This window comes from Convolutriloba macropyga, chromosome 8 (assembly GCF_964194025.1).
Source record: "Convolutriloba macropyga chromosome 8, txConMacr16.3, whole genome shotgun sequence".
In the NCBI taxonomy this organism is placed as follows: domain Eukaryota; kingdom Metazoa; phylum Xenacoelomorpha; order Acoela; family Convolutidae; genus Convolutriloba; species Convolutriloba macropyga.
Genome location: NC_134475.1, coordinates 6,085,798 through 6,102,702, shown reverse-complemented (window position 1 = coordinate 6,102,702; position 16,905 = coordinate 6,085,798). Strand labels below are relative to the sequence as shown.

Sequence of the window (16,905 nt, the reverse complement as noted above, 5' to 3'; positions counted from 1 at the left end):
GGCTACCCTTAATTATGTAGAACAATAAAACTAAAGAGCAGCTATCTACGGGCGTACTGCATATAAATGTTTCCTCTTTTTAATAATATTAATTAGTAGAAGGTGCAAGTCGTCGTCTTCTATTCTTTTCACACAGCCAGTGATAAAATAGTTCTTTTAAATCAAATAAATTGCAATTTTTCATTTGAATTCTTTTTTACTTCGTCACGTAATTCAGCTTTGGTTTTAGCTCCTACAAAAAGTTGTTTATTATCAGAAGCTGCTGCCGAGCTTAGTGATTTTAGATTTTTTGAGTGATTGTATGCTACAGGATTTGAATTATCAGGATAGAACAAAAGGTAGCTTAGAAACTTATTTGAAATCAGGGTTACTTTTTTGGGTTTTTTCCCATTAGCGCCTCCCATTATGGTATATTTATGGTAATGGGGGAGGGGGTATACGTTATATGATCACTAAGCTCAGGAGGGGGCAACGATGGGAAGTATCTATCCTATAATGGGAAGAATTTGAAAAACTCGGTACAGTAGCAATATATCAGCTGAGTTTGTAATATTGCGTTCACGCGCTTTTTCAGATAGTGTTAAATGGTGATGATGAATTTGTGACATGCTTAAATAGAAGTGAAGACAAAGACGGGACAATAATGAGGGGTGACAGATCTAAGTCACGTGACCCTTTGGCAAGGGTAGCTCAACTGCCTCCAGATATTACCCGATGCTTCACAAAAGGTACTTGACTCTTTATTTTACTGATCAATGTACAACCCTGCGAGATATTTTATCAGCGCATTGAGTAAATTTTTTATTTCAAGATCTCGTCTCCAGTTAATGGTAGCTATGTAGGTAAAACTGTTCGTTCTCGAGCTTCTTAGAATGGAAGCGAGGAAGTTGCTCTCGTTGACAAAATTAAACCTTCAAATCATAGTTAGTTTTACATTGCAAACAGCGTGGAGTATTGCCATAGACAATCCCAAGACTGTTTTGAATTTTTTAAAGATAATTATAACGCGTATTCATGTCATCTGTTAATTAATTTCCAAAAAATGATAGGATAACTTTTCGGAAAAATAGGGATAAAGATCAAGAGTTTTACATCAGCAGCTGTAAGTTCACAATAGCATGCTATCTGTTCAATTTGATAATGCTTTCATGAATTTATGGCCAGAAACAATACGCATTGTGATTTGAAGAGCTTCGTGGTGACAGAAAGCTCTATCTCTCCCTAGTTTCATGGACATTTAGTGTCATGGAAATTTGAGCGTTTCCATTTTGAATAAATATGTGTTGAGTGGATATCACATGTCTTAAAAAAATTTTGACGTCAAAATTAAAATGGACGGATTTTGGAGAATCAATGACTCTTTTCGGATCTTTTCCGTTTGTGCCCCCCACCCTCAGTACGTTATGCCCCCCCCTGTTACAGTGCACATGCCATTACATATTAAGTCGTTATGTAAAAATATGGCACGTGCGTCTGGGGGATGCAAATAATATGCTCCCACTAAGCTGGGGGGGGGCACAAACGGAAAAGATCCCTTTTTTTTCTCCAAATGCGAAGGTAACTTGTCATCTTGTTGCCAATTAGCTGAGTAGAATCAGTTTCGAGAACTCAAATTTTAATTGGTCAAATACACTTTATAAGCAACCCTTTTGATAATGCCTCTTTTAATTTGACAGTTGCGCATGAATTCATAATTTGTTATAGTGGCGTGAGCTTTCATTCAGACTTAGACTTACGTAAGGTTAACCGAGGACATGGGGTTTAAATATGTTAATGGATGGCATGCTGCAAAGCTATTTTTACTATTTACCTAGTCTGAGTTAAACAAAAGTTAATTAGAGGCTTTTTCTTGCACGTGTCATATCATGTGAGTGTCTGTTGCAACCGAATTTTACTGCAATCTACTAAGCTAACAGTTCTCGAAATTTGACTGTTAGAGTTAATGGGGCCTGCATTTCATTCCATTTGCGCTTTAAAAAATCATTTGATTCCTTATCTGTTCCGTTTGGGCTTACCCTACTTTTTTGTGTCATATGTTTTTCAAACCTTAAGCGTATTGATCTGCTAATAACATATATTTCGTAATTTTAGTTGCATGACATACGGGGTGTCAGTTTGTTTTGTTTTGCCTCTCACGATTTAATACTTCCCTCATTGCTTTCGAACGCCGTTTGAAGCAATTCTTGTAGACGTGTGTGTCTGTTTTACGCAAAATTCTCTCTTGACCGTTTTGTTCTAGAAAATTCTTTCGATTTCACTTCTTGAGGGACTTTTTCAAGCTTGACGTTTTGACTTTTGCGTGAAATAAATTGCTCTTAATCAGAAATTGAATCGTTTGCTTAAGGAAAAGTTATAGTAGTCAAAAGGCCCTGATATACGGGCGGATAATGCTTAAGTCCCGATAACGCCGTAAGTCAAGAGGTTCGAACTCCTCCTCGGTCTGAATATTATGCACCCATAAAAAGTTATCTTGGTTACAGCACGCTCTGAATTAAATTGCCTCGCCTGAATTTCTGCCGTTCTGATTAGAGGCTGTTTGTTTTCGGAACTTTTGATTGTCATTCAATTTTTTGGACAGATCTGTTTCGCTTTACCTTAGTTCACAGGTTTTTCAACATTTTGCTGGAAATTTTTGACTTCTCTAGGGTAGTGTCATTCTCTCAATCTGCTGAAAGTGGGTTTAAGCAGCAGCTCGTAGCCAAATTATCTAGAATCAAGTCAATCAAAAAAGGCGAGCAAATATAGAGACGGGATTAACGTTTAAAGCCCAATTTTAGATGCCAGCTACTTGAACTTTGTTGTTAGATGTCGTAGTCACCATCTCTAATGCTTATTTGTTTTGATTCTACTTCATGTATTGTCTCCATTCTACTTTGATTCTACTTCATGTATTGTCTCCATAAAAACAGAAGTTTTTCAAACTGCAAAATGACAACAAAATTGAACTGTAAATGTTCTTGTAAAATCTTTTTTTATGCTCTGGAATAAATGGCGGATAAATTTTGCGTCCGTCTGCGGGTAGGTTTTACGTTGTTTCAGATTGCACTCGTGGTGCTGCTTGAGTTCCACTGTATTTTCTTCAAACGTTTCAGGGAAATGAAACAAAGTCCGAATATGTTATTACTGTTTCAGTATTCTGTTGCGACTATAGTTTTGCTGTCGCTTTTTTCAAGTCGTTCGCATTTTGAAAATTTTTAAAATCAAACTCTTATTGTTTCTATAAAAACACGTGCTGGTGCTTATGTAGATGTATTGGCTACTGGTTTACTGGATTGTTTAAGTGCCTCGGGGGATACAGATGATAAGCACCCACTAAACTGTGGGCACAAACGGAAGAAACCTGAATTTTTCTAGCATTTATATTAGTCATGCGGTGTTTTTTTTTACGAATGTAATCAAATTTTGTTTACGAACGAACCGGATTTTCCTTATAACTATTCACTATTTGTTTTAATTGTGAAGTTTTAGTATAAATTGATTTGAAAGTCAATATGGCAGATTAAATGGAGTGTCTGGAACACTTGTGAACAGCAGGCAAATGTATAGGAGACCGAAAAAAAATTTGTTCAAAATTTTTGATTTCCTACGAAGTTTTACTTGTCTGCTTTTGTTCTTTTTCATGTTCTAGAGGAGCAATTGAGCGAGAGATACTGATATTTTTGATTTCTAATTTGTTCTTTTTTGATTCTCAGGTTAAGTTAGACCATACCAGTTGATTGGGGCATATTAACGTCAACTTCATCTGCAAAGTTTGCGTTTTTTTTTCAGAGGCGTTCTGTTTTTTTTCTAGGTTCTGTTTTCTCTTCTTGACATTCTGCTCGGTTAACTGTATTTTATATAGACAGTCCCTGTTTCACTTTTTTCTCTTTGGACTGTTATAGTTTACTGGAGCCTCTGAAGTGCTATAATGAGCATGTTTTTATTAACTCTTGGCCAATTTCAGCCTGTCCGGAAGAGCATGCAATTTTGTTAAAGCTTGTCAGCAATTCAAACTAACTTGTGTCCCTTAGTTGGGATTAACCTTGAATCTTTTCCTGTCTATTATTATTATTGAATTTAGAAGTTCTTTTTGAAAGAAATTGTTCGCAAACGTATTTTCGAAAGTTTGTGACTTATTTTACAGACAATGTTTGCCGTCTTTTCTCTTTTCTATATGTCACGATAGCAAATGTTGACACATTTAAGTGTCATTTTTCCCACTCTCAGGCTAACTGGATGTAATGCTTTGTCTCGCAAATAATGTATTTAACAATTTGTTAATCTACTTGATAGACTTCTTTGTTCGCCTTTTGTGTTTTTTTGTTTCAAATATCCAGTAAGAATGTTCAAAGCATGTACTTGACTGTTTTTTGCAGATGTGTTTTTGGATGGATCAAGCTGTTAATTTTGTTTCACTGCCGCAATTTTTCGTTCATGGGTTTTTGCAATTTTTTGCTTGATCGATTATTTGTCTGATGCTTTCGACTTCATTTTCTCAATATAGGACAAAAAGGTAACGCTTGGATGACAGTAAGTCACGGAGCAGCTCTTTTTGAGCTCTACTGGTCTCTAGTTCTCCCATTTTTAATTTAAAGACAATGTTCGCCGTTTTTTGCTTTTCTATTGGTCAGGATAGCAAATGATGATCCATTTAAGTGTCAACTCTCTCTCTCTCTCTCTCTCTCTCTCTCTCTCTCTCTCTCCTGATGTGATGCTTTATTTTGCAAGTGAAGTTTTTTTTGACAATTCTTTAATCTGCGTGGTAGACCTCTTCGTTTGCCTTTCCTTGTTTTTTTTAATATCGAGTCAGAAAGTTCAAAGTATTTGGGACGTTTTTTGCAGATATGGTTTTGGACTGATCCAATTGGTAATTTTAGGTTTCACTCCAGAAATTTCCTGTGCAAGGTTTTTGTAATTTTTCGCTTGACCGATTATTCGTCTGATGCTTCCGACATTTATTTGTTAAAATAGGATGCAAAAGAAGCATGGATGGCAGTAAGTCACGGAGCAGGTCATTTTGAGCTGTACTAGTCTGTGTACTAGTCATAAGGCCCTGATAGATGTCCGAATAAAGCCTCAGTCCCAATAACGCCGGAGGTCAGAAGTTGGAACTCCTCATTGGTCTGAATATTTTGCACCCATATATGTTATCTAGGCTAGAGCCCCCTATGAATTAAATTGCCCCGCCTATAGTTCTGCCGTTCTGATTCGAGGCGGTTTCTTTCAAAGATTTTGATTGTCACAAGTGTGACTTTAATAATATGAGGTTTTTATCCAATTGGCCCGAGACTTTACTGTTGGGGAGACGTTTCGTGCTTTTGTCGTCGTTTGAGAGTTTTAGATAGCGTTTGAGTTGTTAGCGTCCTTTGAGAGCATTAGCTGAGTTTCATTTGGTGGGAACTGATATATTATTAAAAGTGGCTGCCCTCGTTGTCTCAGTTGGCTATTATAGTGGCCTTATTTTGTTCACTTTTTGGAACAAATCTGTTCCGCTGTACCTTATTTTACAGCTTTTTAACATTTCACCCTTCTCTCATTCTGCTTCTCTCATTCACCCTTCTCTCATTCTGCTGGAATTGGGTGCAAGCATCAGTTTTCAGCAATGTTATCTAGAATCAACGCAGTCAGAAAACGCGAACAAATGAAGTCATAAATGGAAACGGGATGAACATTTAAAGCCCAATTTTAGATGCCCGCTACTGGAACTTAGATACTATCTGTAATGCTAATTGATTGGTTGTGATTCTATTCCATGTATTCTTTCCATTAACAAGAGAAATGTTTCCAAGTACAAAATAACATCAAAATTGCACTTACAATGTTTTTCTAAAATCTTTTTCGGTCTTTCATTTTATTGGAATCCTTGGGGGCTATCTTCCTTCAATCTGCCGGGTAGGTTTTTTAAGTTTGCACTCGTGGTGTTGCTTTAGTTGCATTGTCTTCAGGGAAATGAAACGAAAAATCTGAAATTGTTAATATTTCAGTATTCTGTTTTGGCTGTAGTTTTACGGTCGCTTTTTTCAATTCGTTCATATTAATATTGATTTTTTAAATCAGACTCATATTATTTCTATAAAACACTGGTGCTAATGTAGATGTCACTGCTACAGGTTTGCTGGATTATTACTCTAATGTTTAGTAATTGCACTCAAAAGATTTTTGGGTCCGTTTGGGTCCCAAAAGATCTCATCCGTTTGTGCCCCCGCAGTTCGTTATGCTCCCCCTAGGTACAGAGCGTTTGCAATTACCTAGTAAGTAACTATGTTAAAATCTGGCACGTGTGCTGGGCGATGCAAATGATGTGCACCCACTAAGCTGGGGCACAAATGGAAGAGATCCGAATTTTGTAGCATTTATATTAGTCATGTGAGTAGTAACGTATACACCATGGAAGATCGGGGGGGGGGGGGTTGTCATCCCATGTAAGAGATAGGGTTGTCCTGAGGACAACCCTACCTTTTGCATTGGGAAGGACAACCCAACCCTTTACATGCGCTATGACAACCCAACCCTTTACATGCGCTATGACAACCCAACCTTTTGCATGGGATAGGACAACCCAACCTTTTACATGCAGGGACAACATAACTTTTACATGTTACAGCCGAATTATTATCCAAACATTTTACCCTTTTATTGAGGGAGACTTGACTGAAAGGGATTAAGGGGATTGGGTTACTGTCTAGAAATTACCATTTCTGAAATAGTGCGCGATGACAACAATTGCTACGGTGGATTTGGATAGGATTCATGAGATATACAAGAAAGTGAAAAAAGAATATTCGCAATACGGTGAAAGATTTTTGTATTTTTTAGCAACTTGCTTGTATTTGGATCCTGACCTCGATTTGGAAATTGCATTGAAATTGAGACCGTATGGCGGATTGATTGGGATTGACAATTCTTCATTAGACGTTTATTTCAAAAATTTTAAGACTACATGCAATCCTTCACGACGCTTGTGGTTTTGTGTATGAGTACAGTGAAAAGGGACCCGGTTATTCATACGTTTTACCCTGTCCAGTCACAAATGAATATGTGGGTCATGTGACTGGTATTACTTTTTGTTTTTACTTAAAGACTTTCAAAAACCGTTTATTCAATCGATTGGAATGTTGACTGCAAGAGTGGTTGTTCTTGACTTTGAAGGCTTTCGAAGCAAAAAATCTGATTTTATTGTGAAAGAGCTAGCCATAACTTGTAAAAACTACACGGATACAATTTCATTCTCGCCTCCGCACTCATTCAATTCTCTTGCTTTGAGTGAACAAAAATCTTATCAGTGGGTTTCAAAATATCTTCATGGTTTGGATTGGGAGAAGGGAGATTACCCATATTGCTATTTAAAACAAATTCTTCAAAGTGTAGTGCTTCGATTTCCTCTATCAGATTTTTATGCGAAGGGTGTAGAGAAAACTGATACGTTGCAAAAACTGCTTCAGAGGAAAGTTACCAACCTTGAGGATTTGTTATGCCCCAAAATTGAACATTTGAGTTTCTATCGGGAGACACCAATTTGTGACTTGCATTCAACAAATTGCCCAAAACGACAGAAAAACAAACATTGTGCGAGGAAGAAGGCTCAATTGTTCTACTACTGGCTGATTCATGAACAACCGTCGATCGGAAAAGACAGCACCGTCTGTACTCCAAGTGAATTTGTCTCCAAATTTGATCGTTTACAGTTGCTTAACGGCTGAAAATCAATTGAGTGTTACATTAGTCAAGGAGGAAAAAATTGACAGTCGGGGACAAACTGTATTGAGGAAACAGCAAGTTGTTTGCACAGGAGCCGAAATAGAATCATTCAAGAAATATCTTTCACTTTTAGAATATTTTCAACTGTATCATGTCTATGAAAGAGAAAATGCAAAGAATGAATCTAACCCCTTTACCTATGCCCAAGCGGTCAGTTCCAGTGCAAGTGCCTCTGAACGATGAAAATCTACCTAAGGAAATTAAGCAGCTTGTGGAACAAGGTTGTGTGGATTCAGTTACGTACTACGGGATGGAGTATGGCATGAAAGCAAGCTACACAGTTGCTTACAAATAAGAGGACAAAGACTCTCATTATACAACTTATGAATTTTTTATAGTAGACTAACAATATTCATGTTGATTTTTAAATTTAATTATTTTGTTTGAATTCATTTTTGAAAAAACGTTTTCTCCATGAGTTCAACTGCGGATCAGTTAGATTCGGGAGGTGGCATAACCGATTTGGTTTTTGATGAGAATCAACAGGAAAAGAGATCTTGGAGATTTTGCAATTCAAGAGTACCACGATCAGAAGTTGTTTATTTCACTCAAATTTTCATTATAGTTTTTCTTATTGCAGTATCTCTCATCAAGTTGGTGTTTTTTCAATTGGATTGTGAGGAGTCAACATTTTGGTTTTCGCTCCTCTCTTGCACAGTTGGCTACGCGCTTCCAAACCCAAAGTTATGAATAAAATTATTTCAACGAGCGATCGACTCTTTATGGCAGTGTCTGGTCCATCTTGCTGTGGAAAAAATGAGCTGATTTTCAAAATGTTACTTCAAAACACTTTTTCACCAAAATTTCAATCCATTTTTTATTTCTATCAGCATGAACAACCAATATACAGTTTAAAAAATTTACAAGTTTTGAAATTATCTCAGAGTTAGAAGACTGTCTTCTTGTTTTTGATGATTCATGCGAAGAAATTTTTAACGATAAAGAGTTTTCAAAACTTGCGACTGCAGGTCGTCACAAAAATATGAGTGTTATTTACGTTAAGCACAATTTATTCCAACAAAGCAAGTGGTCGAGAACAATCGACTTGAATACAACACACATTATTTTATTCAAATCACCACGTGATACTCAACAAATTGGTTTAATTGGTCGACAGCTCAACAACACACAATTTCTTAAAGAAAGCTACGAGCTAGCTACCAAACAGCCTTTTGGTCATTTATTAATTGATTTAGACCCAAAGACGTCGGACGTTTTGCGATATTGCTCAAACATTGTGCCTCCAGGGCCATCAATTTTCTACTTACCGTCTGCGAAAGCTGTAATAACAAATCTAACAAATGAAACAGAGAGAACTATGTATGCTGCGGCAAATGCTTCAGTCAAGCGACATCAACTTAAAAAAACTGATAAAGACAGCTTCTAAAAACTTTATTCGATTTCTCTGCGAGTGTTTTCTCAACGTAGTCAACGGTAATGTTGAAATTAATAAAAAACTAATCGAAAATCACGAAAAATCATTTCGAAAAATATTATCCAAACAAACAGGTTTGAGGGAAAAGAAAAGAATTCTTGGCAGAGAATCAGAACTGTTAAAAGCCGTTGGTCTTTCCTGTTATTTCTACTTGATGAAATCATAATGCATACAGAAGAGTTCATTTTAATTCCAAAACGAATGTTTATAACAAAGCAACCCCAAAAGAGCGAAATTATTGAAAACCCACAATATAAAAACAAGGCTATTCAGTTATCACTTATGCAACGAAACAAGCTAAGGGAAGATATAGAAAAAACGGACAGAGTGATCCAAACAGATCCAACAAATATTGAACGAGATGTAGATAAAGCAGATAAAGTGGTCCAAACAGATCCAACAATTTTTAACGAGGAAGAAAAAATGGAGGCTTCTAGTGATGATAGTGAAATGGATCCAATTGTTACAAAAAAGCCTACAGTTGAATCATTTGAGTCGATTATGAAAAACGTTAAATTAAAAGAAGCTCACAAAGTCAAACGTGCAGAAATAGTACTTGATTTTATTCTCCAATCAAACCAAATCACTATTGGGGAAGAGAGCCAACTAATTTACATTGACAATAAACCCACGGATGTACAAGTTTCATCTTTTTTGTATGATTTACAACAACCAACTAAGAAAATTGATCAAGAGGCATATTCAAGAATCTTGTTAGTTCTTCGACTTGAGCCTGATCTCGTCTCAAACACTTACGCCAAGCAAATATTGGAAAGCTATGAGAGCGAACAAGAATTTTTCCCAACGCAACAAAGTCCGCAAACAGGACGCGGTACTTCAAAACGAACCACAACAGAAAAAGAGAAAACAAACGAAACGACAAAGCAAAAACAGGCCAATCAGAAAAAGTGGTCTCGTTTCGTCTTCTGAGAGAAAAACATTAGAACAACTGTACTCGAGAGGTCCTGCATCGTTTGGAAGCTCAAAGCGATTACAAAAACACAGCAAAATGTCATTAGCAAAAGTCAAGTCTTATTTAGATACTAAGCCGTCCTTCACAAAATACCGCTCGATTAGAATGCAATTTCCCAGACTAAAAGTGATTGTGAAAGATATCAATGAAATTTGGTCATTGGATTTAGCATATGTTGACAACCTTGCAAAATACAATCGCGATGTAAAGTACCTTTTGGTAGCAGTTGATTGTCTGTCACGGTACCTTAGAGTAGAGCCAATGAAGACAAAATATGCAACAGAAGCAGCTAATGCATTCAAAAAAATGATCAAACATAAACAACCCGAGAAAGTATGGGTTGATGATGGAACAGAATTTCTCGGAGCTTTCAAAAGACTATGCAACTCACGAGCAATTCATTTGTATAGCACTTTTAGTGAAAAAAAGTCTGTTTTTGCCGAACGGAATATTCGTTCACTGAAAAATATCATTCATAGGTACCTTGAAGAAAAATGGACATATTCGTACATTGACAAATTAGAAGACTTTGTGAAAACAATAAATTCACGTGTTAATCGGATAACTAAGCTTGCACCAAACAAAGTTACAAAAAAAGACGTACCACGGCTTGTGTCCTTGAGCGCTGAAACAACTGTTTCCCAAAAACCTCGTTTCTTTGTTGGAGATTTTGTCAGAATTGTCAAAAAAGACAAAGCTTTCAGAAAGGGCTACGAACAATCGTTTACTGACGAAGTTTTTGAGATAACAGATATTCCGACATTATTTCCGCCATCATATTCCCTCGTTGATGCAAACAAAGAACAAATAGAAGGAAAATTTTATCAATCAGAATTGCAGCTTGTTCGTGTAGAGGAAAATGAGTAGAAATCGTTTTGACGATGAGTTCACTGTGCATGTTATTTCATCCGCTTCTATGCAAATATTTGGGTCAAACACTCTGGTCTCTTTTCGCAATTTTTTCAATGATGAAATTCAACTCTCTGGTGACTGGAGGGTGGCTCTTAGTGAAATAATTTTTCCGACAAAAATTGAGCACGTCGTGAATGGAGATTTAATAGCATACAGTCTTAAGGGATACGAAGACTCGCAAAAAATTTCGTCTGATGCTAGTGTCATTTCTCGGCCTTACAATGGAGAAAAACTGTCCTTCATGACTGGTAATTTTGACAATATTAATCAACTTCTGGGTGCTATCAAGCGAACAGTTGGATTACCCAATTTTTCGTTTCGAGAAATCAAGAGTACTGGAAAATACGAAATAATTTTTGGTAAATATGAAGGAATCACTTTTCCTAGTGAGGAAATACCTAGCATTGTGGGCTTTACCGGAATTCCAGATGGACGCGGTGTACATATTGGTTACAAAATGGATTCAGTTACATCAAATAGATTAATGAAGAGTGATGAGACAAAAGCATACTTTGGAGAATTTCCTGCTGATCTTTGCGCGGGAAAGCACCTAATATTCATTTACACAAACATTATTGAGTATCAGTATGTGGGTGACGCAAAAGCTCCGTTATTGCGTGTCATTGATTCAAAACAACGTCTGAAAAACGGTAGCGTGTGCGAACTTGAACCAACACATCGAATTGGGTATCAAACACTATACAATCAATTTCAATTGAGCTTCGCACTGAAACAGGACAATTGGTTCCTTTTTCGGGAACAGGTAAAGTTATTTTAACTTTACAATTCAAGAAGTTTTCTGACTAGTATGGATTCCTATTATGCTAATCAGGTAACATCATTGCCGCACTTCTCCGGACACTATAGACAAAGGGGAAGTGGGTTTGGGGCTTTAGCAGCGGGAATTGGACGCGTTGCTTTACCATTGGCTCGACGTTTTATTTTACCGGCTGCAAAACGTATCGGGAGAGAGCTTTTAAAACAGGGTGTTCCCGAACTTGTAGATGTAGTCTCAAAGAAAAAGTCACCAAAACAAGCCTTGAAAAACACAGTCTCAAACACTATCAAAAAACAAACAGGTGGACGAGCTCGACAACAACGACCAAGGAAACAAATTGGAAGCCGTTCAAGCAAGTTAACAAAACAGCGTAAAACCTCGTTCATTTCAAAGTCAAGAGCTCCAAAAAGAAGTCGATCAGATTTTTTTGCAAAGGTGAAAGATGATCGCTAATTTATTACCATCCGAGGTAACTCACAGTTCCCTCGATCTGTTCGAGAAACCATCCCTCTTAGTAACATTTGATGGCAGTTTTTGTCAAAAACTGGGCCCGGTGTATAGCCCCAATGGTCCAATGTTGGAATTTGAAGTTGCTGGCGATAGAAACAACTTTATTGATTTACAAAAAATATTCCTCGAAGTCAAATGTAAAATTGTTCAGTCGTCCGAAGCAAATTTAAAATATGACGGTACAGCTGCTGCAGATGTGACTAAAACTGACGCTCCCTACTTTTGCAATAATGTGCTGCATTCACTGTTCTCTGACTGCACAGTGTCAGCCAACGGACTAAAAATATCGAATGCAAATGGAAATTATGCTCACAAAAGTTTTATTGAGACTGAGTTTTCACACAACAAAGACGCAAAAAACACTTGGTTAGCTTGTCAAGGTTACTCGTATGAGGAAAATCCGGGAGCCTTATCAACTACTGAAGTAAATAGAAGAAAAGCTTTAGTCAGACAGTCAAATGAATGCACGTTTTACGGAAAGGTTGCAGTCGACTTTTTCACATGTGACAGGCATCTAATGAGTGGTGTAACTCTTCGGATTGCTTTTCGAAGATCAATTGATGACTTTGTTATTATGTCAGATGATGCCGCTAAGCATTATAAAGTGAAAATTGTCGAGGCAAATTTGTATGCGCGCAAGATGACTTTGAACGATGACGTCGTGTCGGCCATTGAAAAAACCTTGCTTTCCAGCCCGGCTTCCTATCCGTACCTTGAAACCCTAACAAAAACATTTTTGGCTACTACTGGTCTGCACAGTTGGAAACAAGAAGACATATTTGCCAGGGAACCAATCCGAAGACTAGCTTTATGTCTGAACACAAACGAAGCTTTTCTCGGTAACAACAGACAGAATCCATTTCATTTCCGAAAATTTGATTTGGAACAGATTTATATCTATGGAAATGGAATGCCAGTCGCTGATAGTCCAATATCAACAAATGATGACAAACGGCTTTACTTCAATACAATATCAGACTTAGCCTATATTGACAATGGTCATGGCATAAGTTTGACGGACTACCCGAACCATTTTATTATGGTTTTTGACTTGACCAGTACTAAACAAGCTTCTCACGATTTTATTCATCCCGAGCTAACAAATTGCTCAATTTCGATCGAGCTGAAATTTTCGGCTGCCTTGCCCAACAATATTGAAATATTCATTGTTGGCGAAAAAGCTAGCACAATTTTTGTGGATTCTGCGCGCCGGGTTTCAAAAAATCACATTTTAACCAACTAATGGATGAAGATGACATCAATGACCTAATTCAAAAATGTAGAAAACTGAAATACAAATTTTGTGGTGTATTCGCTGCAAACAACTTTCCCCAAAAATTCCCCAGAAACAGTTTTCTCATCGTAAATGCTTCGCCCTCGAACAACCCTGGTACACACTGGCTTCTTCTATGTAATCGAAACAAAAAAATTATTTTTGCGGACCCCTTGGGACAATCGATTATTGCCTATAGAGACTTATATCGCAGACTCTCTGACACTAATGCACAAATATGTCAATTTCTCGAACATCAACCAATTCAGAGTCAAAACTCAGAACTGTGTGGACTTTTTTGTATTTATATTGCGCATATTATATTTAGTAAAAGACAAATTGTAAAAATTAATGATGTTCAATTGCTTCGCTTTGCACTTCATATGATGTTTTAATATCTGTTGAATAAAAAAATTTTTTTTTCAAAATTTTATTTTTTCTTCAAATACAAGACGAACAAATAGTAACTCAGAATCAATATCTAATTTTCCATAACCACTCACAAATATGTCCATAACTTTACAAAAAGCACCAGAATGAGGACCACTTAAAATGTTTTCAACTCGTTTTAAAGTTTCTGTACAAATTTGATCAGTTTGAGTTTGTTCATGGCCGGTTTCTGCTGAGATGGTATTGTGGATTGTTTTCTGTGTGATTCCTGTAGTTTTTGTGGCCGTCGTTTTTGTCGTCGTCAACATCTTTGCTGTGTTTGAAATTGGAAGACGCTTGTGAACCGTTACTGGGTCAATTTTTTCTCCTCTTTTGTCATTGAAGTCAACGGCTAACTTCAACTTTGTAAATACTTCTCCATTCGTTTCCAGTTTTGAAGAATTTGAAAATAGGTGTTTGAAAGTTGTGAAAAGACAGGGGACAGCAAAAGATTTGTTTTGCTTTGTACAGCCAATATCAGTTGAACTATCAATCAAAAGGTGAAAATGGTTAGTTGCTATTTGGCAAAACTCAGACTCAAAGTGAGGACAAACTGCATAATTATTCAAACTCGTAATGTCTGTTGGCTTTTGATCAACAATTTTAAATCTAAATTGTTTCTGAAATTGTTTGAAATAACTTGGAGAACGTTCATACATTGCTTCCACCATCCTTGCTCTCGAGCTTAGGCCTTTTATTTGGTGGCGGTTTTGTTGAACAGTCTTTTGATGATTTTTCTTCTGATTCAAGTATCTTCTCTGCCGTATTGACCAAACTCCCAAATTCTTGCAGAGTTAACGAAATTCTCTGTTCAAACTCGTATTCTTCTGCTGCTTTTTTGAACAGTTTCAGAAACACATACGTTCCTGTCTTTTCATAAGTTTTCAGCGTTGCCCTTATTAAACGCTTATCAGTTTTGGAAATATCAAAATAACAATCTCCAAATTCTGTATCTTTAGTGGAAGTGAAAGGCATAGTGTGCAACTTGTTTTTATCACTTTCAGGTACTCTAATGTGTAAAGATTCAAACTAATGGCGGCGGCAAGTTGGGATTAAACCAGTGTAGTCATTTTGTCTCATTAAATCCAGCTGACATGTGAATACAGAGTCAAGTACGCCTATGGCGTACTTGATTCTGTCTCTTGCATTCACATTGGATTGCATAATTAATTTCAGATGTGACCTTAGATAAGGTTTCCCTACTGAAATGGTTGTTTGTACCACAAAAACTGAAACAGATGTGACCCTAGGTGTGACGACCACAGGTTGAATTTAGCGTGAACGTGCAGAAAATTCAAAACAGATGTTAACCTAGATAAGAATTGAAACCAATATAATTCAACTGGTTATAACGTTATAACACATGAAAATTAAAAACAGATGTGACCCTAGGTATGACGACCACAGGTTGAATTTAGCGTGAACGTGCAGAAAATTCAAAACAGATGTTAACCTAGATAAGAATTGAAACCAATATAATTCAACTGGTTATAACCTTATAAAACATGAAAATTAAAAACAGATGTGACCCTAGGTGTGACGTGAATAAAACGTTGAATTTAGTGGGAACGTACAGTGTTAGTAATTCAAAACAGTTGTTAACCTAGATAAGAAATGCAATGCAAAGTTAACTTGGTTTCTACGTTATATTAATTAGAAATTAAAAACAAATGTGATCCTAGACCAGCGGTGTGTTAAAAACGTATTTGCACCACAAATTATTGCGTTCATTTCCTTTGGTTCTTCTTGCTAAACAGTCAATCTCTACTTGAAACCTTTTGGTTCCTCTTGCTAAACAATTTCACTCTCTACTTGAAACTAGTGTTATATTTTGATCGTTATAATGTCTGTAAAAATTCTTTCTGAATCTGCAATTTCCCGAGAACGAACTCTTGTTTATCAGACATTGTACGAAAACTTTGTCGTCTTGATTCAACAGAAAAAAATTGGCGATGTTTGGACAGTATACCAGCATTGTCTAATTCCAAAACTCTTTATCAATGCAATTGCAGCTCTACCTAACAAAACGGAGCCTTCTGAGAGCAGCATTATTACTTCGGGTGGGTTATTGCCTCCCAAAACTACGCCTGCTTTCGAAAATCACGATGTTGATACCTGGACAGACGAAGTGCGGAGGATATTCTATCGCTACGATTGTGAGTGTGTTCCACTTTGTGAAAATCAACTCGGAGTTTATCGAGCATGCGACGAATTAGCAGATATGTGGGGACTCAAGTCTGCGCCCGATTCTCCCACCAGTCTCACAAGTGTGCCAGTGACGCCTGCAGTGGACCCTAGTCCTACAGTTACACCGACTCCTAGCCCATCCCTGTTTGCGGAAATCAGTAAAAGTTATCAAGAAAAGTTTTGCAACGGAAATCAAGATTTCGACTTGAACATTTTATCCGGGACAAGCTTTCATACCCCACAGCAATCGAATTCAGCCCTCTTTGAAACGCCGGAAAGCGGTGAGACACCGCAAGTTTGTGCTGCTCCTAAAAAACGAAGACCAGAAAGCAACCTGATGGATATATTTGATATTTAAAACTAAAACTATAAATATATGCGTGCTTTAGATTGCTCAATAGTTGTGTATATGACATTCATTCAATTGTGTATCTGACATTTATTAAATTGTGTTGATTGCCTTTGTACAATTTTTGATATAGACTTAATTCACAATAAAGATCTTCAACCTTTTCATAAGGAATTGAACAAGTTCAAACATGTCCCAAAAGAACACTGCACTTTGAGGAAATTGTATTTGGTTGAGCAAGGTCATTAAAAAAATAGATTTCTACCGCTCTTTAGTTATTAGACTTGTCTATTTAATGTTTTAAGGTTTGTTCAAATCGTAG

At 36.9% G+C, this 16,905-nt stretch overlaps 1 protein-coding gene across 2 annotated transcripts in view; it reads left to right on the top strand.

The window, feature by feature from the left end:
* Nucleotides 1–553: 553 nt before the first annotated feature.
* Nucleotides 554–16,905, top strand: part of LOC142344413 (uncharacterized) — a 112,663-nt gene continuing 96,311 nt past the window's right edge. For both annotated transcript variants that reach the window (XM_075396032.1, XM_075396031.1), the window contains exon 1: nt 554–728. In XM_075396032.1, the coding sequence (XP_075252147.1) occupies nt 644–728 (85 nt within the window). In that variant the 5' untranslated portion in view covers nt 554–643. The remainder of the gene's footprint in view (nt 729–16,905) is intronic.